At 35.2% G+C, this 27914-nt stretch overlaps 1 protein-coding gene across 2 annotated transcripts in view; it reads left to right on the forward strand.

Moving 5' to 3' along the window:
- Positions 1–8844: 8844 nt before the first annotated feature.
- The window catches only part of LOC123527092 (uncharacterized), a 35938-nt gene continuing 16868 nt past the window's right edge, over positions 8845–27914 (forward strand). The window contains exons 1-13 of one of the 2 annotated variants that reach the window (XM_053523106.1): positions 8845–9082; positions 10215–10310; positions 10842–10913; positions 12851–12926; positions 13148–13259; positions 13535–13711; positions 14447–14564; positions 15197–15350; positions 17291–17391; positions 17843–17981; positions 24671–24824; positions 25676–25803; positions 27118–27232. In XM_053523106.1, coding sequence (XP_053379081.1) covers positions 10877–10913; positions 12851–12926; positions 13148–13259; positions 13535–13711; positions 14447–14564; positions 15197–15350; positions 17291–17391; positions 17843–17981; positions 24671–24824; positions 25676–25803; positions 27118–27232 — 1311 coding nt within the window. In that variant the 5' untranslated portion in view covers positions 8845–9082; positions 10215–10310; positions 10842–10876. The remainder of the gene's footprint in view (positions 9083–10214; positions 10311–10841; positions 10914–12850; positions 12927–13147; positions 13260–13534; positions 13712–14446; positions 14565–15196; positions 15351–17290; positions 17392–17842; positions 17982–24670; positions 24825–25675; positions 25804–27117; positions 27233–27914) is intronic. The other variant, XM_053523105.1, reaches the window with a different exon arrangement.

Raw genomic sequence — 27914 nt, forward strand, 5'->3', positions numbered from 1 at the left:
TCTAAAATTTGTTTTGATTTATGGCCCAATTGGATTAGAAATTCTGTATTTTCACCTTTGTATTCTCCAATATGGTAAACAAGCACTACTATTATGCGTATTTTGTTCACAAAAAAAGAATAAAATGATGTATATGCATATTTTGAAACTTTTATATGTTTTATATCACGTCTTAATGTGCAAGAAATTTGAAACATAGGCGTAAAACATTTCGATCAGTATATATGACATTGACATTAGCGATAGACCCAATCAAGCAATCAATGAATGTTAACTCATCATCCAAATAATGACGTTAACATCCAAACTCTTGTTTAATATCCTGTCTTCTCTTACGTGTAAAGTACCTGAATGCATATACTGTAAGCAAACTAAATTAAAGTTAAAAGGTTGTCAGTGTTTTTACTGCCCCTTTTAAAAGCCCCAGCATATAAAATAATAAAATTAATTAGAATTCAAACAATTTTCAAATGTCGAGGTGCTCCAGTACATCATCCGAAAGCAAGCCATGTTGCTCCATTTCCCTTTCAATAACCTCTACTATTATGCACAATACACACGTGTGTATACAATTTTGTCAAAGTACCACTCTAATAAGCAGTCAGACAGCACCAAATCAATATTGCAAAACATTTCCGGGGTAGGTCCCCCGTACCCCTACCGGCGGGAGGGGGTCACACCCTCCCACAACCACCCCCTTTCCCGTGAGTATAATTCATATCGCCCTGGGTACGCCCTTGAATACAGTAACTATGATTTGGTAAAACTAAAACCAGCTGTGGATATGCCAAATACAGAAAGTTCAATACATAATAGATTTGTCTCCGATGACACAGATTATATTATAACTCTGATGCTCCGGAAAATCATCAAATGTTGACAAGCTCTCCCTCCCTCATCCTCCATATCGAAAGAAAAAACAAATACTTATTTTGATTAATTGCCAATTTACCGATTGATTATGGTAAATGTATATGAATGTAAAAAGGTTTAGATTAGTATGCCTAATTAATAAATAAATGCACGTAAGTATTCTATCTCATCCGAATTAAATCGCGTTTTATGATACAAGTGATCATTTTCATTTCAAACAAAGAAAGAAAATTGAAAAAAGGGCACTTTAAAACTCTATTTAATACCATTTTAAATATGTTCATTTATTATTTAGCAACTGTCTCCATTGACTATAATTCTACTTTAGCTTACCAGCAACTTATGTGGATTTACACGACTGTCAAATAGTTAATTATTCTGTCGTTTGTGTGTTTGTTTGTTTTGGGTTTAACGCCGTTTTTCAACAGTATTTCAGTCATTCTGGTAGATTCTGTACCGGTACAAACCTGTTCTCCGCAAGTAACAGCCAACTTCCCCACATGAATTATCAGAGGTGGAGGACGAATGATTTCAGACACAATGTCTTTTATCAAATCGTCACGGAGAACACACTGCCTGCCCGGGGATCGAACTCGCGACCCCTACTGAGCTAAGCGGGCGGGCCTGTCGTATTCGAGTCTTTAAAAACTATATCTGCATTATTTATAATGCTTTTCTGACAGTACGTAACATGTTCAAAAGTTAAAATACCTGTATTTACCTGACTGATGATTCCGTTCTATACAGAATCTGTTCCAGTGACACCTCCGCATTCATCACGCTTAAAGTTAGGTTTTCCTTATAAGCGTTATAGAGAACGACCTAATTGTCTCAATAAACGACCAAAAGAAAACAAACATTAACAAATTTACCTTATTAACAATATAAGATATGATAAGATTAAGATAATTACATGTGTATGCCATCGATATATACAATGCCATATAAAATATTACAAATTCTATACACCTGACCCAACAGGCCACTAAGTTACCTTAGTTAAATTTTCAACAATAATTCACGGATACAAACACTAAAAGAATACAATGATGAACAAAGACATTTTTAATCTAACGTGCTTAAATACTTGTTAAGTGATTTCTTAATTAACAAAATTCTGATGAACTAATGTATTAGCATTAATTAAAGAATGTCAATATTATTGTTTTCAATGTCTTTAGATATCACTTACACAAAAATATAAATATATTTTTAACATATTAATATGTATTCGACAACAGATTCCACTTACTTACTGATGTATGAAGCTTTGTCTAATTCATACAGGTATGTTGGAATTGAATAAAATACAACTAGCTGGAAATTCCCATACAGTTTTGTTTGTTAGAATAGGTAGAGATGTTATCGTATTACATAAGTAAAACTAAACGAAATTAGGTGCATTAAATTAAATTGCAGCTACATATAATAGCTTTAGAAAATGCATAAAAGATAGCTTTTTTCAATGCATTAATCATAAAGGTAATAAACTTTCCTTTGTTTGTAAAAGATGCGAATAGAATTATATATTTACTAACTAACTATATAGAGCCTTACCACTCTGGGCTGAATGATATGAACAGACATTTTCAGTTTGAGAACAACATTGCATTCTTTTCAGCTGGTAATGTTTCAACATCTTAAGCTGTTGCCCTAATATGGTTTGGAAAAAATGTTACAAAACTAACTCAGTATATGCGCTTCTCCCATTTTCAGGTATGACTTTATGGCTGAATAGAAATACACTTTATGGTGAATGTCAAATGAAATCGGGAAGACATTGTCTGACGGTCACATCAACAAAAGGACAAGTCAAGTATAGTATCTCCAGCATGTAGGAGATTGAACTTTTTATCATGGAGTGATTTGCCTGATCCCGGAAATTATCTAGCTCATAACTGAAATCATTTAAGAAACATTGGTACACGAATCATTTAGGCAAAGTAGCCAGAGAATGAGTTTATATATGAGACATATGGTCTCACTAGCTATACGTTTTAACAAAGGACATTCTACTTCGTATATCAGCCAGTCTAAGACATAGTCACCTTAGTGACTGGACTCATTTCATTGTTCAAGATACTCAAGGCATAAGCACACACCTAGGTCATATAACTCGTAACCTGACACAGAGTATAAGTATGTGTAAGGGCAGGACTTCGTTTACAATTTCTGCCAAAACCCAAAACCCCGAGTAAAAGTATGTGTAGGGACAGGAATTCGTTTACAAGTCCTGACAAAACCCCGAGTTAAAATATGTGTTAGGGCAGGAACTCGTTAACAAGTCCTGACAAAACACCGATATAAGTATGTGTAAGGACAGGAATTCGTTTACAAGATCAAATAAAAAAAGCGAGTATAAGTATGTGTGTGGGTACGAATTAGTTTACACGTTTTGCTGAAACCCTTTCGTTTACAGGTTCTGACAAAACTCCAAATATAAGTTTGTGTAGGGACAGGAATTCGTTAACAAGTTCTGACAAAGCCCCGAGTATAAGTATGTGTGAGGGCAGGAATTCGTTTAAAAGATCTGATAAAACTCCGATATAAATGTGTGTATAGGGGCAGGGATTCGTTTACAAGTCCTGATTAAACCCCGAGTATAAGTTTGTGTAAGGGCAGGAATTCATTTACAAGTTCTGACAAAACCGGGAGTATAAGATTGTGTATGGATAGAGGAAGGAATAAGATTGTGTATGGATACATAATTCGTTACGATAAGTTCTGACAAAACTCTGAGTATAAATATGTGTGAGAGCAGGAATACGTTTACAAGATCTGATAAAACTCCGAGTATAAATATGTGTATAGGGACAGTGATTCGTTTACAAGTTCTGACAAAACCCCGAGTAAAAGTATGCGTAAGAGCAGGAATTCGTTTACAAATTCTGATAAAACCCAGAGTATAAGTATGTGTGAGGGTAGAAATTCGTTTACAAGTTTTTACCAAAACTCCGAGTATAAGAATGTGTAAATATACTTAGCATGAAGAATTATAGAAATATAATAATATGTTCCTAACATGTGCTGGTAAAAATATTTTTAGCAGCCATTCAGCCTTTAAGTATGAATTCTCATTTATGTTTGCATTGGCAGCGCAACAAAGACGGAGCACTAATGATTCAAAATGTTAAAATATCCCAATAGCTATCGAATGGAAATACGAAATATGGATTGTCTATAGATATGAGAGATATTAGAGGAAAGCACAGAAGATAACCGAAAAATTGCTCATAAATCTTTAGTCCACTTTCTGTTCTGTTAACATTTGAAAACCATTGATCTACTAGACTTAAACAGTATTATCGGGTCTCCATGGTCGAGTGGTTAAGGTCACTGACTTCAAATCACTTCCCAGGTGCCCTCTGTGTGATAAGTCGCCATATGACCTATAACTGTGTCGGTGCGAAGTTAAACCCAACAAATTAAAATAAATAAATTAACATTATTGAGTATGAATTCTTAAAACTTCAAATTTTACAGTCTAAACATTTTATTTATCATTTATAAGTCAACGTCACTGCCACTAAAACGGTGAGGACGCCGTAATATCAATTAAATTTAACCTTCCAGTGGCTTCATATTAATTGCATTTTCTACACCTTCCTGCGAGCACATCAGTTTTATTCATATAAAAATTCTGTGGTATTTATAAAATCAGACGCTGAACATGACACACTTTTCCACGTCAACACGAGATTGGACGTTAACGTTTTGTGACGTATGTCGTCAGTGGTACTTTCCTTACAACTTCTTTTTTTTCAAGTCTTCTTTAGTCTTTTGCAGCATAACAATTGTCCAAGTCTTTGAATTTCGATTCATAACACAAACATTTATTTCATGTAAGAACTAACACATTAGTACAATTACATTCTTACAAATTTGAGCTACATTCCAGAGGAGCTACGTTCCGGGGCTGCTACGTCCTTGTGCAGCTACGTCCCGATGTAGCTTTGTTCTGGTGCGGCCACTGCCCGGGGGAGTACTTCTAGGAGGGTACGTTTCGTGACTGTGTCCTTCTCTGTAGGATATACTAGTACTAGTTTCCTTGTCCTTTAACTACTATAGTCTATAGTACAAACTTTATCTGCAGCGGTAAAGAATCTCGCAAATAAATTCGGAACAAATAAATTGTATACAATAATTTTTCGCCGAGTCATTTATTTCTTTACTGTATTGTGAGAGTCCCAATAATGAACTTCGAGGAAATTTATTTCACATATTTGGACGTCAATATCTATTAACAAAGCATGCTTTAAATAGAAATGCATCCATATAACAAAAGATGATTCTCACGAGCAAATACGGTTACTTTGTTTGAATCCCATATGACAACACCATACAAATAAACAGCATTGACTGTAGCCATGATCTAATAACATTTTGATAGCATGCATTTCATTGAAGTAAGATAAGCATCTGTACGTACGAATTCTATAAAATAGAAACATACGTAATAGCAGCTAATCGATACCTCAATGATTAAATTCATAAATAATCTTTGAAATCGTTAAAAGATACGAGTCAAATAATACGATAACTGCTGTGTTATACTAGTAGCAAAAATGCATTATTTTTAAAGCTCTTTCTTCTTTATACAAAATCTCTACCAAGATACATTTCCCATGCCACTTGTTGACACAGAAATCTTTGCAAGAACACGTGCGTGCAACATTATAAAATATGACCAGTCTAAGTTTTAAAAAACATGCAACTGGGAAAATCTGAAAACTGAATTTTCCGCAGTTACAACTCAGTTATTCTGTCACGATAAGTGAGGACAAGTTGTGTTTAATGGTATGCCTGTTTTAGGCTCCCGAAGGTCGGCATATTAAAACCACAATGTCCGTGCGTCCGTGCGTCCGTCCGTCCGTAGCTCAAAATATTTTATATAAATTAATGAAAACTTGCATGAGTCTTTATCATGATATAAACTTGCGCACTTCCTATTTTTCGTCTGGTTCCAACCTCTATTTCCAAAGTTATGGCCCCTGAAATAGTAAAAAATGCACAGTTTCACCCAATGACGTAATGTAATAATTTGTTTCTTGCAAAATCATTTAAAAGGTTATATTTTATCTTTATGACATTTGCGCTGAAAATGTGGTTTAACAAGCAAATTCGATGAATTGGAATCCCCCGCCGAAAGGGTCAGAGTTGAGGAACGGCAAAAAAATATATCCTGCAAAAAGTTAAGAATGTTACCAAGAAGCAAATAATTTCATTAGTCAAATCAAATTAAAAGAAAATGAATGGTTTGTTTGGGGGGGTGGGTGAGGATACAACAGTTTACATGTTGATTATAAATATTGGTAGAAAACGAAAAATGAAAAAAAAATGGGGGGGGGGGGGGGGGGAGAGGGAGGGGAGTGACCAATGTAAGGTGGTGACCAGGTGTAGGTATACAAGATCACATGTTTATAATTAATGTGCATGGAAAAGAATGGAAGAAGTTTAATGAAATTCTTCCAATTGGTTGGTTTGTTATGTACAGATCTGTGGATTTTTAAACAATTAAAGGGCAATAACTAAATGGAAAATTGACCAATCGAAAAAAAACTTGAAGGGCATCGTCGCAGTATCTTGGTTCATGTCTATTTCAAGTTTGATGAAATTCTACCTGCTAGTTACTGAGAAATGGCTGCAGACGGACATTTTTCATTAAATCAAGGGCAATAACTCTGAGGGAAATTGACCTATCAAAAAAAAAACTTGACGGGCATCAGGGCAGTATCTTGGTTCATGTCTATTTCAAATCTGATGAAATTCTACCTGTTAGTTACTGAGAAATGGCTGCAGACAGACATTTTTTATTAAATCAAGGGCAATAACTCTGAGGGAAATTGACCAATCAAAAAAAAAAACTTGACGGGCATCATCGCAGTATGTTGGTTCATGTTTATTTCAAGTTTCATGAAATTCTACCAAGTAGTTACTGAGAAATGGCTGCGGACGGACGGACTGACTGACGGACTGACGGACTGACGGACGGACAACGCCATTTCAATACCCCCCTCCCGATTTCATCGGCGGGGGATAAAAACACAACGTCCATAAACATTTGATTAATTATGCCTCAACCATACATCTACACGTATTACTTATCATATATGTAGAAAGTACATATCACCTATCTTACTGGAAATTCCCTAAACTTTAACTTACAATTATTCATTGGCAATGCTGAAATCAATGGCAAACAACTGCGTTTCCTTCGTATTGAACAATAGAGAGATTCTTCTACTCAAGTCAGCACGCCATCTACATCATATATTTGTTTAAGGTTTAGATGTATATCTTCATAACACAGAAATATTGGATAAACGAACAACATCTTTATCAACCACCTACCTGACCATTACATGTTCTACCGTACTGTCCCGTACGATGGATACTTAAAATATTCTCCATAAGCTGTCCCCCTTTAGAAATGAATACCATTTGTATAGAAATAAAAATAAGCAATTGCTGAAAACTACGTTCAACCTAGTTATGTGAAATTTTAGCACTTGGACATTATTACAAATTCATCGAAACGAAGATATGTAACAGTTCTTTTAAAGTGGTGAGTTTTTAAGGCGTTGAACTGTCCAAAAGTGTGGCCCTTTTATGCAACCCTTTTCCGGAATTCAATGTATATATCTATCAGTAAACTGACAGTTGCTGTGTAGAGTAATATACATGTTTTATATGCTGTTATATGTTCACGTGAAACAACATTTTCTTTCTATGATTTGGTGTTATTTGTTTTTTTTTCTCTCAAAATGTTAGGCTAAATCTTAAGTTGTACGTGAAAGGCCATATCTGCGTAACCATTGAATGTATTGAATCGAAACACCAGTCATCAAACCTACTTACATAACAAAGTTATATAACTTTTGTTTGAGTTCAATGTACGACATGGTCCTTTTTAAAGTTATAAAATTCTGTTACAATTTTGCTTTCAATCTAATATAAATCCATATATCACTTAAAACCACTTAGTACTTTTTGGACAGAAACTTCACACAAGGCTTCTAATCATCAAACGTATCTACAGAGTTAAATGAGAAAACTTGAATGAATTCGCTTTTGCAAAGTGTGGCACTTTTTCTGTTGGAACCGTGTCCGTTATCTTGTGTTAGCTTTTTGATTTTAACTACTCCTTTTCATGAATCTCATAGATCTTGATCAAACTTGAGTTCCGGCATCTTTCCATGGACTTCAGTAAATTTTGTTCAGATAGTTTTGCTTGGTCCCTTTAGAGTGTAAAATTGAAAAAAAGTTTAAATGACTTCATCTCATAAAATAGCAGATCATCACCGAATTAGGTCTGTGGTATCCTTTCAAGGTGTTTCTCAATTCTTTTCTAATAGTTTTGCATGGCCCCTATTATGGGTTCCCAGAGCTAAAAATAGAAAAATAAACTATGAACAAAGTCTTCTCATCAACCATTTGAATGATCTGCACTAAACTTGGTCTGTAGCTTCTTTGTCAGATCCTCCCTCTGATTTATTCTAAGGATTCTCTTCGGTCCTTTACTGACCACCACAGTAAAACTAAACTTTTAATCATCTCTTCTCCTGAACCACTGATGGTTTTCAAAACGTTGTCTGTAGCTTTCTTACAATATTATCTCTCAAAATTGTTAAATGCTTTTGCAAAACCCCTTTAGGTGATCATAGAACTAAACTTGATCTTGTTTCAAGTTAGTGTTGCATGTATCTCAAAAAGTAATCGACTAAGAGACATAAAACACTAAGGGAATTTTATGTAGCACCTGTGTTCTGTTGGGATATTACTTTACCAGACCAGAGATGTGGCCTTTTATTTAACAGACTAAGTGAAAATACTCTTAAAGTCCTTAAAAGTTTGTGTTGCTCATATCTTAAAAAATATTTCACCTTGAGTCATGTAACCGTGTAAAGTGACAAGATTAGGCCTCACCTGTCCTATAAAAACATACCTAGTTAGTTTGTACATGGTTCGAAAGTAAGCTCTAAATTGCTTGAGGACACGTCACGGCTGAGATATTTATGCATTAGTGCAATACATAATCGGTATTCAAATTGTGTACTCATTTGATAAATCCTCAATATCTATGTGAAAATAAGGGATGTGTTTTGTATGATTGCAACACTGTACACTGTGAGTTGCTCTGATTAGTGACAAATGACTGAAACTATAGGAATTCTTACGTGATTTGGATAGACAAACAAACGACAGTAAGGTAACAATATATTCATTTATTGTTTTAACTTATGAGTTGTAAGCTACAATATACAAGATTCATTTTAAGAAAATCAAACTGGAAGGTAAAAATAGCAGAAAAAATTTAATTAGGTCATGAGTCATCATACACCTGTCAAAATTTGTCATTAGTTTTCACGAGCTGTCAAAATTATTTTTATCTCTCCATTCTGCATATTCATTGTTTTTGTAAGTATCTTGGTATCATTCACCGGAAATTCAAAACGTGATTCCACTTTAAAGTATGAATTTAAACTTTGTAAATAAATAATCTGACCCTACGTCCAAGGTAAATAGATAGCAATTTTCTCTAGAGTGAGGTTCCATACGGTCAAACTTAACAACAGAAAATGCCGTTTAAATGTTTTGATGATAGATTTAAAACTGCCTTTAATATTTAAACGAAACCATCCTGTCAATACGCAGTTGACAAGAGAGCAGACACAGTGTTGCAGTAGTAACATGCCTGTCTACAAAACTATCAATCTGACTAAAGTACTTGATCTTCTAAACGAAGATCTGAGAACGACCCATTCACATTCGTCTTCTGTATATTTTGGATTTCCAATATTGCTATTTTTATTTTCGCAAATCTATTTTTGTTTGAACCAACCAGACAACTTGTTCGAATGTCAAAGAGTAAGAAAAATTTGTAGTTAATCCAGGGCTCGAACCCGGAACCTCTCATTTACAAAGCAAGTGCCCTACCGACTGAGCTAACCGGCTATCTGACATCTTTCAACATAAAAATTGTTGATATCAAAACCCACGGCTTTTAAAGCTTGCAGGATATTGTAAGGTAGCTTTTGATTGGCTAGCGGAAGGATTGTCAGAACGAGGCCATGAATAGCTCGTTGTCAGATCCTATGTGTAGCGTAATAGGAGATGTACTTTAGTCAGATTGCAAAACTATAGGTTGGGAGTCCATGATACTTTAAGTAAAATTTACTAACTTTTGGAAAAGAGTCCACTGTTACTTTAGTATAAGAGCTTTAACACGTGACATACTAAAGAAGCAGGGATTTTGGCGTCTTCTTTATCTTACCCTGTGACTATCATTCTTCTAGAGGTAAAAGGTAACTAATTTAAATCCTTTTTTGTCTTAACTTCAGGTCGCACTTACGTATCTTTATAGAACATCACTCTTTTCCGACACCTATTACTGACCTTATTCCTTCAGGTGTCGCCGATGGTTACCTGTGGCGGAGGTAAACAAACTTAAATATACACACTATTAGGTACGGTGGCACAGAGGTGGCATACACTACTTTCTTTAATTGCACTTCATTGTAGCTAATTCGTTCCTACGAGTTAGTAAGTCGTTCCCTCGACATAGCTAGCATGCACTACTCTTTTTTTTTTATTGCATTTTTTTTATTACATTACATTACATTTTTTATTGCGCTACTCCTTTTTTTCAATGCAATACTTTTTTTTTAAATTGCACATCTCTTTTTTATGTCGTTCCCACGACTTAGTAATTCGTTACCACAACATACTAAGTCGTTCCCTCCAGTTAGTATCTCGTGGGAACGACAAAAAAAGAGAAGTGCAACTGTGCATGTCACCTCTGTGCCACCGTAATTAGGTCAATCGGACGTATTAGTTTTGCCTTTTTACAAACACATGAAGTGTGCAAATAAAATCTGAACATATACTTTGAAAATTCCGTTGTCACTGCGTAGATTGGCATTTATCCCAGATATGAATTTATGCATCAGGTTTCTCAAATTTTTCAGTAGACTGACAGTGTTGTGGCTAGATTTCCGTTGAAATGATACGTATACTTCAATTGTCGCTGATTATTGCTCGTAAGTTTTTGTTTTATTCAATACCTACCAATAACTAAAAAGTTTCGAAATAAACCCAAATTTAATTCAAGCATAATTTGATGAACGGATGCAATAAATGCAAGTTTGGGAAGAATGAATTCATAGTTTAAATTTATAATGTTGGGACTGTACTTTTGTGTTTACATAAGTTTTAGATAAAAAGAATACTATATTTGACGCACCTGTTTTTATGAGGATTTTGTTATTGTTGTTGTTGTTGTTGTTAAAATGGGTGTTTTAAAAGTTTTTCGTTTAACGTTTAGGAGTATATCATCAAAACACAGAAATATTTAAAGAGCAACATCTTTGCCAACAATCTACCTGACCATTATATGTTCCGCCGTACAGTCCCGTATGACGAATACTTAAAATATTCCGAAAAAGGTTGTCCCTCTTTAAAAATGAATTTATAAAGAAATAAAAATAAATAATTGCTGAAGACTACGTCCTACCGAGTGATATTTAATTTCAGCACTGAGACATTATAGCAAATGCATCAAGATAAAGATGTGTTACAGTTCTTTGAAAATGGTGAGTTTTTAAAGGCGCTGAACTGCTCGAAAAGTGTGGTCCCTTTATGCTGTATATATCAGTATATTGACAATTGTTTTGTAGAGTAATATACATTTTATATGCTGTTAATTTTTCATGTGTATGAGAGCAACCCTTTCTTCCTATGATCGAGTGATATCTGATTTTTTCCTCAAAATATAAGGCTAAGCGTTAAAGCGCTGCTAAACCTAAGGGCGTAAGAGTTCTGTTATTATTTCCCGTGAATAGTTTGCTTGCTTGCCTTCTGTGTTTCTAAAGATTTCATTGAATATAATGCTTATAAAAAAAAAAACATATTTTGAGAAAAGTATATTGTTTGAACATGCATTCTATCCATCCATATGGACCGCGCGTTTTAGCTGGTCTGAACCAAAGGGTCATGGTAAACTTTTAGTATAACGGGATGGCTCGGCGTCCTTCTCCCATCGTCTATAATTCACACACACATCTTCTCTGAAAGCACATGTTAAAATTGTATCACACTTAGTCTCTGGCACCCTAGCACGGTCCTCTCTCAAATTTGTTGTAGTTTTGCTTGAACTCTTTTAGGGGACGCCAGAGCTAAAATAGAAAAACCTTTAAACATTTTCATGGCATGTACCGCTCAATGGATCTTCATCATACTTAGTCTGTAGTAGTCTTTAATTGCCATCTCCCTAACATGTTCAGACAATTCTGTTTGGTCCATTTTAAGAATCGCCAGAGCTAAAATTAGACAGCACATTTACACAACCTCTTCTTATGTACCACTCGATGAATCTTCACCAAACATGGCCTGTAGCATGTGGCATTCATAACTAGACTAATAGACAGCTCTCTCTCTCTCAATTTGTTCTGATGGACTTTTCGTACCTTATGTTCGGAACCACTCAACATATAATTCACAGACGTCTTACAAAATATAGAAAATAATGGATAAAATGATCTTATAACTATGTCCAATTACGTGTGAAAAATAAACCATATACATGAATTATGTAAGGAGAAAGATAAGCACTGTATCAGGAATTCGTAAAGTAATACATACTGGAGAGAAACACTATTCAACATTATATATAAGTTTTACACGATTAAAAAATAACTATCATCATGTTTTCCAATACAAAAGTGCGTTCTTTTAAAAAATTATTTGAAACCAAATGTAGCAGATATGTATAATAAAATGACACAATGAAATGTTTGTTCCTTAACCTATATATTTAGGAATATAAGTTTGATTGAGAAAGCTCGCGCTGATTAAACTCTATAACAAACGCGACATAAGTTGGTATCATTAAATAAAAAATCAACAAACAAACAAATGTGTAAGGAATTAACTCATTATTATAAATGGTATACCATATTTTCAATAAAATGTATTTTAGTGGTACAGTATGAGGGCTCACGTGTGCTCGGAGATACATGTTCCTGTCCATCATCGCTTGGTACCAGTAGTGCTGGGTAAATTTTCTACATTATCTTAATCAACTTATTGTACCAAAAGCTATATTCTAGTTGTTTCTAAAAACATGAACGCCTTCGAGTGTTTTTGACGCCTGATTTATTGCGGTTCAAATTTGTATATAAAGATAAAGACATAAGAAATGTTTGTAACACTGGCTACTTGCATTTCTTATGAACTTTAATAATGCTAATCATGGTCTATTAATTTTTAAATTCAGGTTTTCCTCAGTGAGCTTTTCCAAACTTGACGATAGTGAAGATGTGGTAAATCCTGGCCGCGGAATGTATATGATGGTCGAAGCATTTACTTCGAAATTCAGTCCACTCAAGGTCAGTTTTTGACATGAGAACATACAAAAGCATGCAAAAAATAAATCTTTATAGTGAAAACGTAATAATTCTAAACTGTCTAAATTCCGATCTGTATAACAAATATTTAATATTTTTATCATCAAAAAATTATAGACTTTGCGTAATAAACGAAAACTAAACAACATTCGTTCTGAAATAATATTATTGTTGATATAATTGATTCGGCTTATGTCCAATGTCAATACTTTTATACTTCATGACATTTTTATTCATGAACAATTTGTAATATCTAGTCGGATGCATTGAACAGCAGTTATAACATTGTGTTACGTCTGTACTACCTGGACACGTATATCACGGGAGATTTAGACAGCGATTTCCTGTCCAAGGTCAGGGCCGATCTTGCAATGGCGCAGTCAAGAGGGTGGACAGTAATTCTGCGGTTTGCTTACACTAGGACCTGTTCAACGGTAAGTGGCATCATGTATCCATGACACTGCATCATGAGTGGTGATTTTATGACAAAAATACTGGTGTAAAAGAATTCATATAAATCAGTTAAAATTACCTTTACCTTGTTTGCTTTGAAGTATTTCAGGCATTCGATTCTGGGTGCTTCTTTTTTCTTGAATAAGTATTTTGATTTACGAATATATTCATATTCACACAAACTGAAAATGTTTGTTTACGCTCCATTATAATCTTAAACTGTACAAGACAATTGAGATTTTTCTGAACATTACATTGATATAGCACGATTCAAAATAAATTAAGAAAACATCTATGCAGATAGCTAAGCCCTCGGCCCCTCCAATACAAATCGAACAAAGCAAACTAATTTGCTTTTGAGGCCTAGCTCAGTTGATATGAGACATTGAGAACCTTCAAAAATGATAACACCCTTAGCTAGTTACCTTTCTCAGGTTGACACTATTTTATAATCTATAAACCTCACATGAAAGCGTTAAACAGTAAACTGAAAGTACAGTACAGTCAACCTGTCCATAAAGACCACCCATTAGAGATCCAAAATGTGGTCTTTATTCACATGTGAACATAGAATGTTAGTGGTAAAATGAGAAACAAAACATGTTGTCTTTAGAGCCAGGTGGTCTCTGTTCAGAGGTGGTCTTTAACATAGGTTTGACTGTACTTAATAAAAGTTTGCTCTTATATAACATGTCTTGCACTTACCTTTTTTCCAGCACGACGCAAGTCTGAGTCAGATGCTCCAACATATTCAGTATTTAGACAGACATAACGTGTTTCGCGATTACGGTGGAGTGATAGCAGCAATACAGGCTGGCTTTATTGGAAAATGGGGTAAGCATCATTTGTTAGTTTGTTTGTTTTGGGTTTAACGCTGTTTTTTCAACAGTATTTCAGTCATGTAACGGCGGGCAGTTAACCTTACCAGTGTTCCTGGATTCTGTACCAGTACAAACCTGTTCTCCGCAAGTAACTGCCAACTTCCCCACAAGAATCAGTGGTTGAGGACTAATGAGTTCAGACACAATGTCATTTATCAAATAGTCACGGAGAGCGTACGCCCCGCTCGAGGATCGAACTCGCGACCCCGCGATCCATAGGCCATTGCTCTTACCTACTGAGCTAAGCGGGCGGGCTTAAGCATCATTGTAGTAAAATACATACGAATACTTGGTAGACCGCTATTATTGCAAAACTGACGGCATTTGTTTTACCTTCAGACATGAGATTTTTGACGCAGTCGCAGCCATGGGCAGAAAATTGTGGATATTTACCAAAACCGTTTTCTGCGAGTATTTAAAACAAAAATAGTTCGCTCTGATCTATTACCGTATAAAAATGTATGAACGTTGAGACAAATTGCCTTGAGCAGAGGGACGTTGAGAAACATTACGCAGATTAGTTTCATGTTTGTCTCGATGCCTTATGAAACTCGGACATACCGTGAAAATTTTGTACATTTGTAGGAGAGTGGCACTATTGGGATGAGAATGGTAATTGTCCTAACAAAGATTTTGGCTCGCCTAGTGGGTGCAGCTCTACATTTGACCTCACACCTGACCAATGGAGTGCCAGAAAACAAATCTTACAGGCACTGCTAGACGCCAGTCCTAAATCTGTGTAAGTCATTGATAATCATCCAGTTGTCAATGAAGGTCAGTTGTGGAGGATCACCTGGGTTCTTCCTCCGCCCCCAAAGCGATGGAAAATTGTCGTCTGCCCACATCTATAATTACGTCTGTGCGATGTTAACCGATAATTTTGGTTTGCGACTTCGTTCAATGTAGGTCATACAAAATCATACAATGCATGTTGATAATACAGGTACAAATGCACTGCTTGTAAAGTATTTTTGATAAATCCAGGTTAAGTCTTAATTCATACTGTCTGCAGTTATATTTAGCAGGTTGCCACGTTGAAGTGGAATGTTGATTGTCACTTCATGTAGAATAAAATGATAAAATGCGAAGCTGTGGTGAGCATTTTATCTCTCTTTTTAGAAGCGTTAAACTTTACCCTGCTTAATGCCTATAATAGATTGGTCCATCATTCAATTTGGGGCATAGCCTTTATTATTCAAAGGGGTGTCCACTGAAAATTTACAGACCGAATAGCTGGTCGGAAAGGCAGAAACACTTGCCGCCAGTAGGCTGAAAGTTAATAAATTCAGTGTGGAAAGACACAGTTGAATACTGTTTTTATCACATGTCAGTTTTTCCTACTGAATCTTTCAAATTTTGGCTATTTTAGACCAAGTCAGTTCGAACCAACGTCTCTTAAATACGTAACGCGGCCTCAAGAATTGTATTATCCCAAATTTATGTAATGTTTAAACTCAAGCGTGTTTCTCGGCTGTATTTTATTCGAATCAGAACTACTTTGCTTGTTTCATACACGAGTGCCCTGTTAGAACCTATGATATATAATATACAGAAGGCAAAGCATGAGGTACAGTCGGCGAATGATAAGAAAAATGGCGCGAAAATGTCGGGCGAGTCTAAGAATGATAATTTATGTTGGTCAGTTATCACGGTAAATTAGATAGACATTCTTATGATACTTGTCAAGTAAAAATCAACATTTACGTGAATGGTGAAATAGCTCAGGCGGCTAAGCTGTCGGTTTTCAATGCAGAGCGGAAAATAGCACGAGTTCGAAACTCGAGAGAGGTTTATTTTTGAAGGAAATGTTTTATCTAGCCTTGCTTTATTTTTTGTTTTATTTCAGTTTAATTCTCAGTTTGTCTTCTCTTTTTTTATTTTTTTTTTATATTAACATCATTTCAAAATTACAATAAACCTTTAGAACTTGTCAAATGATCTTCCTAGAATCCTCAGAATAATGAAATCGCTCATCAGAAGCTTTTTCAATGTTCACCATTTCGAGCTATGGAATGATATGTTAGTGTATAAAGTGGGGTACTGTGCCTACATTACATCGGTATAAATGGATATTCTAGAAAAACCCGTGTATGCTGTATTACCGTATTACATGTATTTTCAAAGCCAGTGGAAAACCCGGTATTGTATCTATGCTGAAAAAAAGTAAAAGTTTACTTCAACCCAGTATCGAACTTCGGACCTCGGGTGTCATACCTAGTGGCCTAACGCGTTGCGCTAATACAGTACTTCGTTCATCGAGTCTCAGTTTGAGATACTAATTCATATCGTCTATGCGTGATTTACCCAAACTGATAAATAATACGGTCGACTGGATTTGTTTACAAATATCAAATTAATCGTTCGATTACGTAAGTAATGAATGTTTTATTGTAAGGAATCGTGCGTAACTGAATCAAACTAGCGCGTAGGAATTTACAAATGTGTAAAAATCAGTGTGGATTATTTTTGTATCGAAAAACATTTGTTAAACAAATATTATGTTACACACAGATTTTATTGACTGTAGAATAAACAGAATATTAGGTTACTGTCTTTCTGAACTTAGGTTTATCCTCTATGACGCTATATATGGTAAAACACTTTTCTCTAACTTGGCGGGTAAACTTTAGAAATAAAGTAACCTAATATTCTCTATAAAACTGAACATTTTCCTTACAGAGATATACAGGTGCGAATTCCTGCTTACAAGTATCATGAGTTTGGTAAGACCGCGACAACTTTAGCAGACGACCAGGCAGAAACGGATGCTTCTAGAATAAGTATAGACATCTTAAACGCTTTCTTTTCTATGATCAATATTTTTGTTTTTCTTAAGAATTCACCTGTTAATATTTCAGCAATTTCTGATTCTGTAAGAATAATAATTTTGATTAATTAGTGGTTTTAATGCATAAAACAGATCTTGTAAACAGAGTTGTTCTTCATTATGTCTCCCACCACATAGTGGTGTGGGAGACATATTGATTTACTCCAGTTTGTGTGTCTGTCTGATAATGAGTCTTGAAATGAGTAAAGCCGAAATACAATACTAGTATTCAGTGAATCATCTTTAATTTAAACTAAAATAAAGTAGATATAGAATAAAAATATTATTTAACATTGTTCTGTACAATACGGAAATATATTTGGACGAGTACCCAGCTGAGAAAACCATACTTGACGAGCCGCTATAATTTAATAGTGAAAGATAACATACAGCGTATGTTACAGGTTACCATAACGATGCGTTACTATCTGGTCCGGGAAATCAAGGCACTTTCCCGTGTGATGGCGATGCCACATTCATGGCTGACGATTCAACGTATACCGTCGTAACTGGGGAAACTAACGATCCTAGCCATACCAGCTAGTAAGTCTTTTAATTAATGAGGAAAACATTTGAGCCGCGCTATGAGAAAACCAACATAGTGGCTTTGCGACCAGCATAGATCCAGACCAGCCTGCGCATCTGCGCATTCTGGTCAGGATACATGCTTTTCGCTTTCAAAGCCTATTGCAAGTAGAAAAACCTTTACCGAACAGCATGGATCCTGATGCGCAGGCTGGTCTGGATCCATGCTGGTTGCAAAGCTGCTATGTTGGTTTTCTCATGGCGCGGCTCATTTAGCGTTATTTATACCAGACAGCTCAGACGACGAAATAATATTTGACAAGTCAGAGACTTAACATTATTCTTGAATTTGGATAAAATATTTGCTCATCAAAACTGAACAGACAGTTTTTGTACATAATTTATTGGTCTAGTTAGTACGATACGAAATGTACTATGCTAACTGCCAAGGTCTAAATGCCAATTGCTTCATTGCTTGAAGTTAGATATCAACTGCTATTGCTAATGGTCAAAATGATAAATGCTAATTGTAAATGATACATTTTAATACTAGTTAATTTAGAAATGCAGAACAATGCACATCGAATCTTTATACATGTATTGATAAATATCTATGTAAATAAGGAGCTAAAGATACAAACAGACAAATGCCGACTTTATTTGAGCCATGCCATGGGAAAACCAACATAGTGGGTATGCGACCAGCATGGATCCAGACCAGCCTGCGCATCCGCGCAGTCTGGTCAGGCTCCATGCTGTTCGCTAACAGTTTCTCCAATTCCAATTGGCTTTAAAAGCGAACAGCATTGAGCCTGACCAGACTGCGCGGATGCGCAGGCTGGTCTGGATCCATGCTGGTCGCATACCCACTATGTTGGTTTTCTCATGGCACGGCTCATTTAACAATCTGTGGCCTTTTTGTGCATTGTTTCTTTATAAAAAAGTTCTATTATGATATTAAACAGTTCCGGTTATGCTTTTGCTACAGATCAGACTGGTGGAACGTATTATGTTTCCAAACAATTGAAAGTAAAATTTATTCGTTTAATATATATTTTAAGCCATATTTGTTTCTAGTTCATTACTTTACATCAAACGCACGCTATTCTGCACATTTAGATTTATCTGTTAAGTCGTTTGAAACTGACTCAAAATAATAAATTAAGGCGTCAGAAACCTGTAAAATCATACATCATGATAGAGTTTACATATGTAGCATGTAATGTAAAACGATGTATATTTTTTTTTTTTGCTAATTGAAAATAGAATATCAAAATAAATATAAGGTGTTCCGTTATTTTTATGTGTAACGCGTAACAAAAAACATATTTAATCTGTTTTTAAAATGTTGTAGGAGTAGCAATTCTTATCCGATTTTGATAATTTTTGCACCAACGTGTTCTGGATTTGGCGCGTAAATACGACGTTATAATTATGACGTCAGATACTTTAGTTGCGTCATTTCAAATGTAAATAACGGTAGTGCGTCGTAGCGTAACGCATTCGATACAACTAGAACACGGTATGTAAAAATGTTTATCTTGTGTTATTCTATTTATTTTTTTAAAAGAAAATTATATCATGTAAAAGTACATATTACAAACAGATGGATTTTGTAAACGAAAGTATAAAATGCCATTGTGTTATTGGTCAATTTGAGATTTAAAATAATTACGAATTTTCTGACGTCGTATTTTTTGTCGTATTTGTTCAACGGGTATCCTACGTGATTCAACAGTAATGTGTTTTATGCTCTTAAGCCTGTAACCAGTTAACCTCTAAATAAATGTACAAAATCATATCTTCCTATTGGTATATAACATAATACACTTTTAGATAAAACAGCGTATATAGTGTTATGCTAAAAAAATTACATTATTTCTGCCTGACGTTCAAATACGAGTATACAAGGAAGTGTCAGTTTCTTGACGTACGTTTTTGCTCCAAGTTCTGATCTATATGCTGTACGTAATTTTGGGGTGGATATACGTAATAAAAAAGCATAAATACATTTGTAATTAATTTTCAGATGAAGGATAAACCTCCTATAGGTCTTTCTCCGGCAGAAAGGTTACAGTGGTATAAAAATAAAAAGAAAGAAAAAAAAAACAAACAAGCTGTCAGTAAACATAGAAGCTCTTTTCCCAAGTCTGAAAGGAAGACACCAACAAATAAGAAAATACATAAAGTATCTAGAGAAACTAAATAAATTTCAGCAAAAGAAAGAACACATCAGACAATTAACAAAAGAAAGAGTACGTAAATTTCGGACAAAACAACATACTGAAACAGAAAGCAGCATAACTGTCACTAAGCCATTTAAAAACAGAATGCAAAAGAGCAGGGCCGTGAAATGTGTAAAAGATACTATTAGAGATTATACACCTGAGAAAAGATCTGAAATTATATCTGCTTTAATATCGGCAAACAGTCCTAACTCCTTAAAAACAAGACGGCGCCTTGAATTTGAAAAGGTGATTAAAGGTGAAGGTGAAAAAATTCGTGAAAAGGTCGCAGATGCTGTTCTGTCTGACGTACAAACTTCTTTAGGTATTATCAAAGGTTTATCAACGGAATGCAGAACAAAAGCTCAGGAAGTCGTCTCATGTATAGTAGGCAACAATATTGAAACAAATAAACTACAAACTGCCCTAAGTAATCATTCCAGTTTAAATAGGCGACTGGTGAACAAAGGTTTGAAACTTAATAAAAAGATAATCAGTGGCGAAGCTGTTAATCTACCACGCACGCGCAAGACAAGAAAAGACAAATTGAGCGAAGGCGCCCGTAATAAAATAGCGGAATACTGGGTCAAAAACAGTCAACCTCTCAATGATAAAAGGAAGGTTATTAGAGAACGCATTGGTCCGAAAACATACATAGAACATCCAAAACATATCTTAACATCAACACAATCAGGTATATATTTAAATTTTGTTAAGGAAAATCCCGATATCAAAATAGGCCAACGGCTCTTTGAATCTCTAAAACCATACTACATTAAATCTGCAAAAAGAAAAGATAGAATTACCTGTTTATGTAAACAGCACGTTGAAGTTTCCAGCTTATTTAAAAAAGCAAAAGAGTGCAGAAAGTCGATTTTGGACAAAACGCCAAATTTAAAAGATGATTATTTTTTATGGGGAAGTTTGTCTGATATTACTGAAGAAAGTCTATGCCCGCCTGTATCAATCAATGATGAAAAAATGTTTAGAATGTCCTGTTTAAAACGTGATTGTACAAAATGTGGTGTAAGTAACATAAAGTTGATGGCACAAGAATTGGACGATAGTACTAGTTTTGTAACCTGGAACAGGTATGAGTACGTATTTACAGGTAAGAAAGACAGAAATGGTAAAGATATAAAAAAGCAACAGTTTGTAAAAGTTACTTCCACAATGAAAGAAATGTGGGATTACATCAAAAACTCGCTTTCAAATTTTCCACTACACAATTTTTTGTGTCATTGGAAGAGACAACAACTACATAGTATCGTAGATAATTTACCGGAAGGGCATGTTGTCATGGTACATGATTACTCGGAGGACTTCAAGTGTGAACTTCAGGACGAGATTCAATCCGATTATTTTTCACGAAATGAAGTATCTATACATGTAACTGTTTTATACCGTCATGAAACAGAAAATACTGAATCAAGCTCGACGCATGTACCAAACATTGTAAAAGAATATGCTTTTGTCATTTTTGAAAGTAATACTCATGACAGAGATACAATTCACCATGTTCGCAAACTTTTGATCGAATCTTACCTGAAAGATCAGTTGAAGTACGTTTTAAAATATGTACATGAATTTACCGATGGCTGTAGTCAGCAATATAAATCTAAATTTTGTATGCGTGATGTCAGCTTCTCAGAGTCAGATTTCAACTGTTCAACACAAAGAAACTACTTTGAAACGTCCCATGGTAAAGGTGAGCAGGACCCCGCGGGTAGCCATGTTAAAAACAAAGCACATATGTCTGTAATTCGTAGAGAATGCGAAATTCATAACGCAAAAGATTTATATTTGTATTTAGATAAATACTTCCGTAATCCATCAACTTCTTCATACACGCCTAGGAATGGGGATACAAAACTAAAAGGGCGTTTGTTTTTCTATGTTGAGGACAGTGAAATAGACAGACAAAGGTATACGTTAAAGGTTAAAGCTGTAAAAGAAAACAGAAAATTACACTGCATACGCTCAATGCAGGTATCCTATATGTAAGGAAAATATCCTGCTACTGTCCTTCGTGTACTGACCAAGATTATGAGAACTGTGTATACAAGGGTATAATTGACCCCTTGGAGAAACGACACTTGAATTAAGTTTTCAAGTCTACTAATATCTGTGTATAGTTTTCATTATTAAAGATCTGTGACTATGTGAACCAAGCGAGCTTATCAAATAAGACTTAAATCTAGTTATATACAGACACTCTGATATACAAAATCTAGAATTTGAAACTTTTTAATCAAACAATGCCCAATATAATGCGCGTTTGTTGTCCTGAATATTTGATTAAGCTATTATTCGTAGTTAGATCACACAGTGTAAATGTAGTCTCTTTTCTTTTTCAATACCATGTCATTTCATTCGTAAGGTCTTTAATAGACTGGTCCCAGTCCTTACATTTGCCAGTCATAGTCTCTTCTCATATTTTATGTTAAATTACTTCCCTTCATAGTTATAACATGGTTACCTTTTCTTGCTGCCGAATGTAAGGTCTGATAATACAGCCAGATATTCAAAAGGGAGCAGTCTATAAACAGGGAGCTATCTATAAATGAAAGATATATGACAAGGAAATACATTAGTATATAAAAAAACTTATTATCAGACTAGTAGCTAGTCTAGGTCTTTAACATTTGTAAGCGTAAGAAATTACAGTTTGACAGGCCTATTATATTTAAACACTTGATCGAAATTTATATAGCACTGGTCACTTTTGTACACCTATTTTAAATGCTTGATGGTTTATGACGTTCTAAAGCTCTGTTTTTATAACACAAAAATAGTTGTAAGAACTAAGTTTTTTAAAAACATAAATATACACAAGCATACTCCTGTTGTATTATGGTGTGTGGCGTGGAAGCCGCTAACCCTCCGGGTTTTCTTTCTGCTGATAAGTGATGAGTAAATTACGAGTTTTGGAGTCGGAAATACAGACCTGTTTTATTTTGGTATATTGTGGTGTGTGGCTTGGAAGCCGCTAACCCGTTTGTTGTTTCTTTTTCCTGTTGATTTGTTAAACATATTTTTGTTAAACCTAAACTTTGTGGTGGGTGGCATGTAAGCCTCTAACCCAGTTCTACTTCATGTAGAAATTTCATTTGTTGTGAAAATAGCTTGTTTTGTAAATCATTTTCACTATGATATGCAACATAATTATGCTAATGTCAGTACTTAGGGAATATAAACATGTTTTGATATTTGGTTATAGAGTTGCACATTTTATAAACAAAACAATTTTGTAATATGAATGTATTTTGTATGTATCCGATGATGCATTATACTGTATCATTTTCGTTGTCGGTAAATATGACCTGTATACAGACAAATTTGAACATGTAAAAGTAAAAATCAACTTGTATTTCCATCTTTTTTCTTTGTTTTGCGTATGGTGGTACATTCATTTTTACGAGTAAGCTGTTAGATAAATTATTCATCCCGAACACATGAGACCATTTATAAATAAAGGAAGAGAAAAACGGAGATTTCGGCAACCGATAACTGGGGAAGAAGCTTAGACAATATTAATCCTTTTCTCCTGGGCAAGTTTATTTGGATTTTCGATTGGCGTAAAATAAATTAAATGCATCATTCTGCATTTTATTTTGCATCAGTAGTTAGCTCCCTCTAATTCCCGCGATCTGTCAGATCTGCACGTGTCGGTGTTTACGCATGCGCGGGCCTAAAATTAGATGTACTTGGTTCCCGTTCCTGTTCAACATAGCTGTGTAGTGCGTATCCGATAAAGGAATCCAGAGTACATGTACACAGCGGAGGGAGTTATTTATAGTTTAATTTCGAGGTCAGTGATGTTATTGTACTTAAAAAAAACAAATAAGGTAAAGTAAATTATGCCGAAGTCTCGTCAATAAATCGAATTGGCATAAGTCAAAGCTGCTATACTGATAATATTTTACTGTTTTTTCATTTTTTTTTTTGGATTTGAAATACAATGTAATGGACGTACAAATGATGCATTGAAAGGCAAACTCACTTAAATTGTACGTTCGAACCAGCTTTCTTTCTTTTTGGGAGAGGGGCGGATTATGGATATTTTATATGATCTTGTGACGTCCAAAATCATATTTTAGCGTCAACACGTTGTTTAAATGACGTTACATAAATGTGCAGAATAGCGTGCGTTTGATGTTTAGCTATAAGCATTTTATCATTTGAAAAATAGCTTTAATTATTTAACATTTAAAACTTGACATTTAATATAAAGTATATAGCATTGATAATCAGCATTTGCTATAAAGTATTTGGTATTTAGCATTTATAATCTTAGCATTTGGCATTTAGCATTTGACATTAAGCATGTCTTCAGTAATTAACGTATGTTTTATACATAGATGATTACATTTGACAGTTTACCATAAAATATTTTTCTATTACTAAATTATTGAGAGAATTTACTGTAAATCTGCAGTTTAAATAAATCATTAAACACGTGCTCTGGTATATTACTTACAGTTACGAGTGCAGCAAAGCAAAAGCGGACCTGGCGAAGTTTCATTACTCAACTGTACATGCCTCATACGAACCTCAAGTGATATCATATTGGCAACGTCACGGTTGTTTTAACGAGATAGCTGCGAGACTCGGATACAGATTATATTTGACAAATGTAAGTTCAAGTTGTGTGTATATGTTTAAAACGTTTTTATTTTTATATACGTACTGATTTTGTGTTGTCCGTCCGTCCCTCCGTCTGTCACAAAGTTTGTCCAAGCAACTCTTCCAATACAACCAGATTTACACCAAGCTTCACGAGGCCAATTATTGATAAGGGACTCAATCAAACCGAGTCTGTTATTATTATTTTTTTTGTTGCATTCTATGTTTCCAGGGGATCTTTTAGCAGATTTTTATTAACTATCACAACAGCAATCTTTAAGTGCGTGTGGCGGCCCGTTCCTGGATTCAGTGTGGAGTCCATTCACAGGTGTAATAGTGTTCCGCTTAAGCCGATGCTAAGGGTGTGAGATGTGTTGCTCATTTTATTACCTCTCATGAACAGACTCAGTTAAACCGAGTCTGCTATTATTCTCATTTGGCTGCATTCTGTGCTTCCAAGGGATTTTTTTCAAATATTTTATTATCATATTTACCAAAGTATATTCATGTTTTAGTCTTCTTTCGACTGTGTAGATTCGACAAAGAGGATATATAGTGTATCTTATCTTGGTGTAACGCTTTTTAACGATATTTGCTTTTATTCGTAGAAAAAGCGATTTAACAATGTGTCTATCTATCCCGTAACTAAAACTATATTATATTCTCATAACTTTTTGGTCAAAGGGAATTCAAGACAAAGACTCTTCAAAATATTCATGAAATAATTTCGACTTTAGACTAGTCTAATATACATTGTCGTCATTGTAGGTAAATTCTGTTGAATGGCACTACTGTTTAATTGCAATCTATATTTGTATATTAGATCTGTAACTGTATGTATATTATAACTGTATATTACAGGCAATTCTCCCTGATAGCGCTCAGAGTAGCGGACAGTTCTGTTACAAGATTACGCTACATAACAATGGCTATGCCGCACCGTATAAACCGCTCGAAGCTAGGATTGTACTGCAAAACACGGGCGATGGGTAGATACTGTCTTTAAAACTATTCAATTTTATTTATTTACCCCCCTCCACGAGTGGTAAGGGGTTATAGGAATGGTCTCTGTCCGTCCGTCCGTATCATTTGTGTCCTTTCCATATAATTTAAACCCCTTGACGGGTTATCATGAAACTTGGGTCAAATTATCACCTCATTAAGAGGATTTGAAAAACTCATGAATGGGCGTGTCGGCTCATGGTAAAGGTCACAACTCAAGGTCAAATGTTTGAGTCTTCCATTTTGTGTCCGCTCTGTATCTCCTAAACCCCTTGAAAGATTTAAATATGACTCTTTAATATTCCCTTATCAAGACGATGTGCAGATCTCGCAATTCAACCATGCCAGCTCAAGGTCAAGGTCACAACTTAAATGTTTTAGCCTTCAATTTCATGTCCCCTCTTTTTATGCTAAACTACTTAAGGATTTTCTTAAAACTTCCGTCAAATGTTGACGTTATTGAGATAGTTTACAAAGCACACGAGACAGCGATGCAGGCTCAAGGTCAATATCACTACAGAATACACCAATCAACGTCAATGCTTCCACCCAATATAATTCGCTTTCCATAAGGTGTGTGTGTGTGTGTGTGCGTGTGTTCGGGTTTAACGTCTTTCTCAACAATTTTTCAATATTGTGTTATAGTTTAACTAGCCTAAACAAATTTTCAACATTTATTGTCAAACTTTTTATGTATATTATTCTAATATTGAGTAGTTCATTTAGCTGAAACTATGGGGATGGATGATGGTTACCTACGTTATCGTCATTATTATTATTATTATTATTATTATTATTATTATACCAGATTTATATAGTGCCCTTTTCATGATAAACACGTTCAAAGGCGCTTTAAGTAATAACAAACGCAGCCACACAGGGCGCGAAATTCATCCTCTACTAGTACAGACACAGCGATCTGACCATAGGGACAGAGTGAGTTAAAGCCTCAAGAACAGATAAAGAAAAATCCCTTTTAGATACAGGTCCGTCCGGCTTGCTTAGCCTAGCTCTTTTGCAAATACACAATCAGGTTCTTTAACGTGCCTGGTGTATAACACTGATACACGCGAAGCCGTATTTCCTGGGAAGAACCAGTACAGGTCTCTTAGTTAGGTGGGAGACACTCAAGAGTATCTCAGAAATTTCCAGTGCCTGGACCGGTACATTTACATATATGCCATTGCTCACTTATTGACCTGCGAATTAATTAAGTTGTTACTTTTATTTCGCCGCGCTTCATTATTGCAAAAAGCAATATTACATGTTTGTTTTTTATGTTGTAACATTCTGACGAGCAGATCCCAGCACAATCTCAACATTCCGAATGTGGATGTTAGAACATGGCAGCCGGGGAAAGATATACATCTCAGTGGTTCTATAACGATACCTTCCAATCTGCATGGAAATTTTAAGGTAATATCGACGAGTTACTTATTATTTAAGAACGACCACCTCGGTAGCTTTGTGGTAGAGCGCCCGCTTCGAGTATATGAGGTCACGGGTTCTCTCCCTGACCGCATCATACCACAGACGTGAAAAATATTACTAGAAGCTTCCACGCCTAGCGCTCAGCATTAAGGAGATCCTCGCTTAGCGCTCAGCACTGTTGGTTCTCTCCCTGACCGCATCATACCACAGACGTGAAAAATATTACTAGAAGCTTCCACGCCTAGCGCTCAGCATTAAGAAGATCCTCGCTTAGCGCTCAGCATTGTTGTGTCAGTATCAGTCTGACTAAGGTACTTTATTTTCTAAACGAAGATCTGAGAATGACCCATTCACATTCATCTTCTTTATATACTGGATTTCCAATATCGCTATTTTTATTTTCGCAAATCTATTTTTATTTGAACCAATCACCCGAGGTAAATATTTTTTAACAACATGCTGTAAGTAAGGCTCTGATTGGCTAGCGGAAGGGACGTTAGAACGAGGCTATCAATAGCACGTTTTCAGATCCTAAGCGTAGCGTATTAGGAGATATACTTTAATCAGATTGGTGTCAGTATAATATGACCGCTTGTGCCACGCGTCACGTCATATTCCTGTGAGGCAAAACTATAAAGATGGGTATTTTCAATGAATAAGCTAATGA

Source organism: Mercenaria mercenaria, chromosome 14, assembly GCF_021730395.1.
Source record: "Mercenaria mercenaria strain notata chromosome 14, MADL_Memer_1, whole genome shotgun sequence".
Taxonomy (NCBI): Eukaryota; Metazoa; Mollusca; class Bivalvia; order Venerida; family Veneridae; genus Mercenaria; species Mercenaria mercenaria.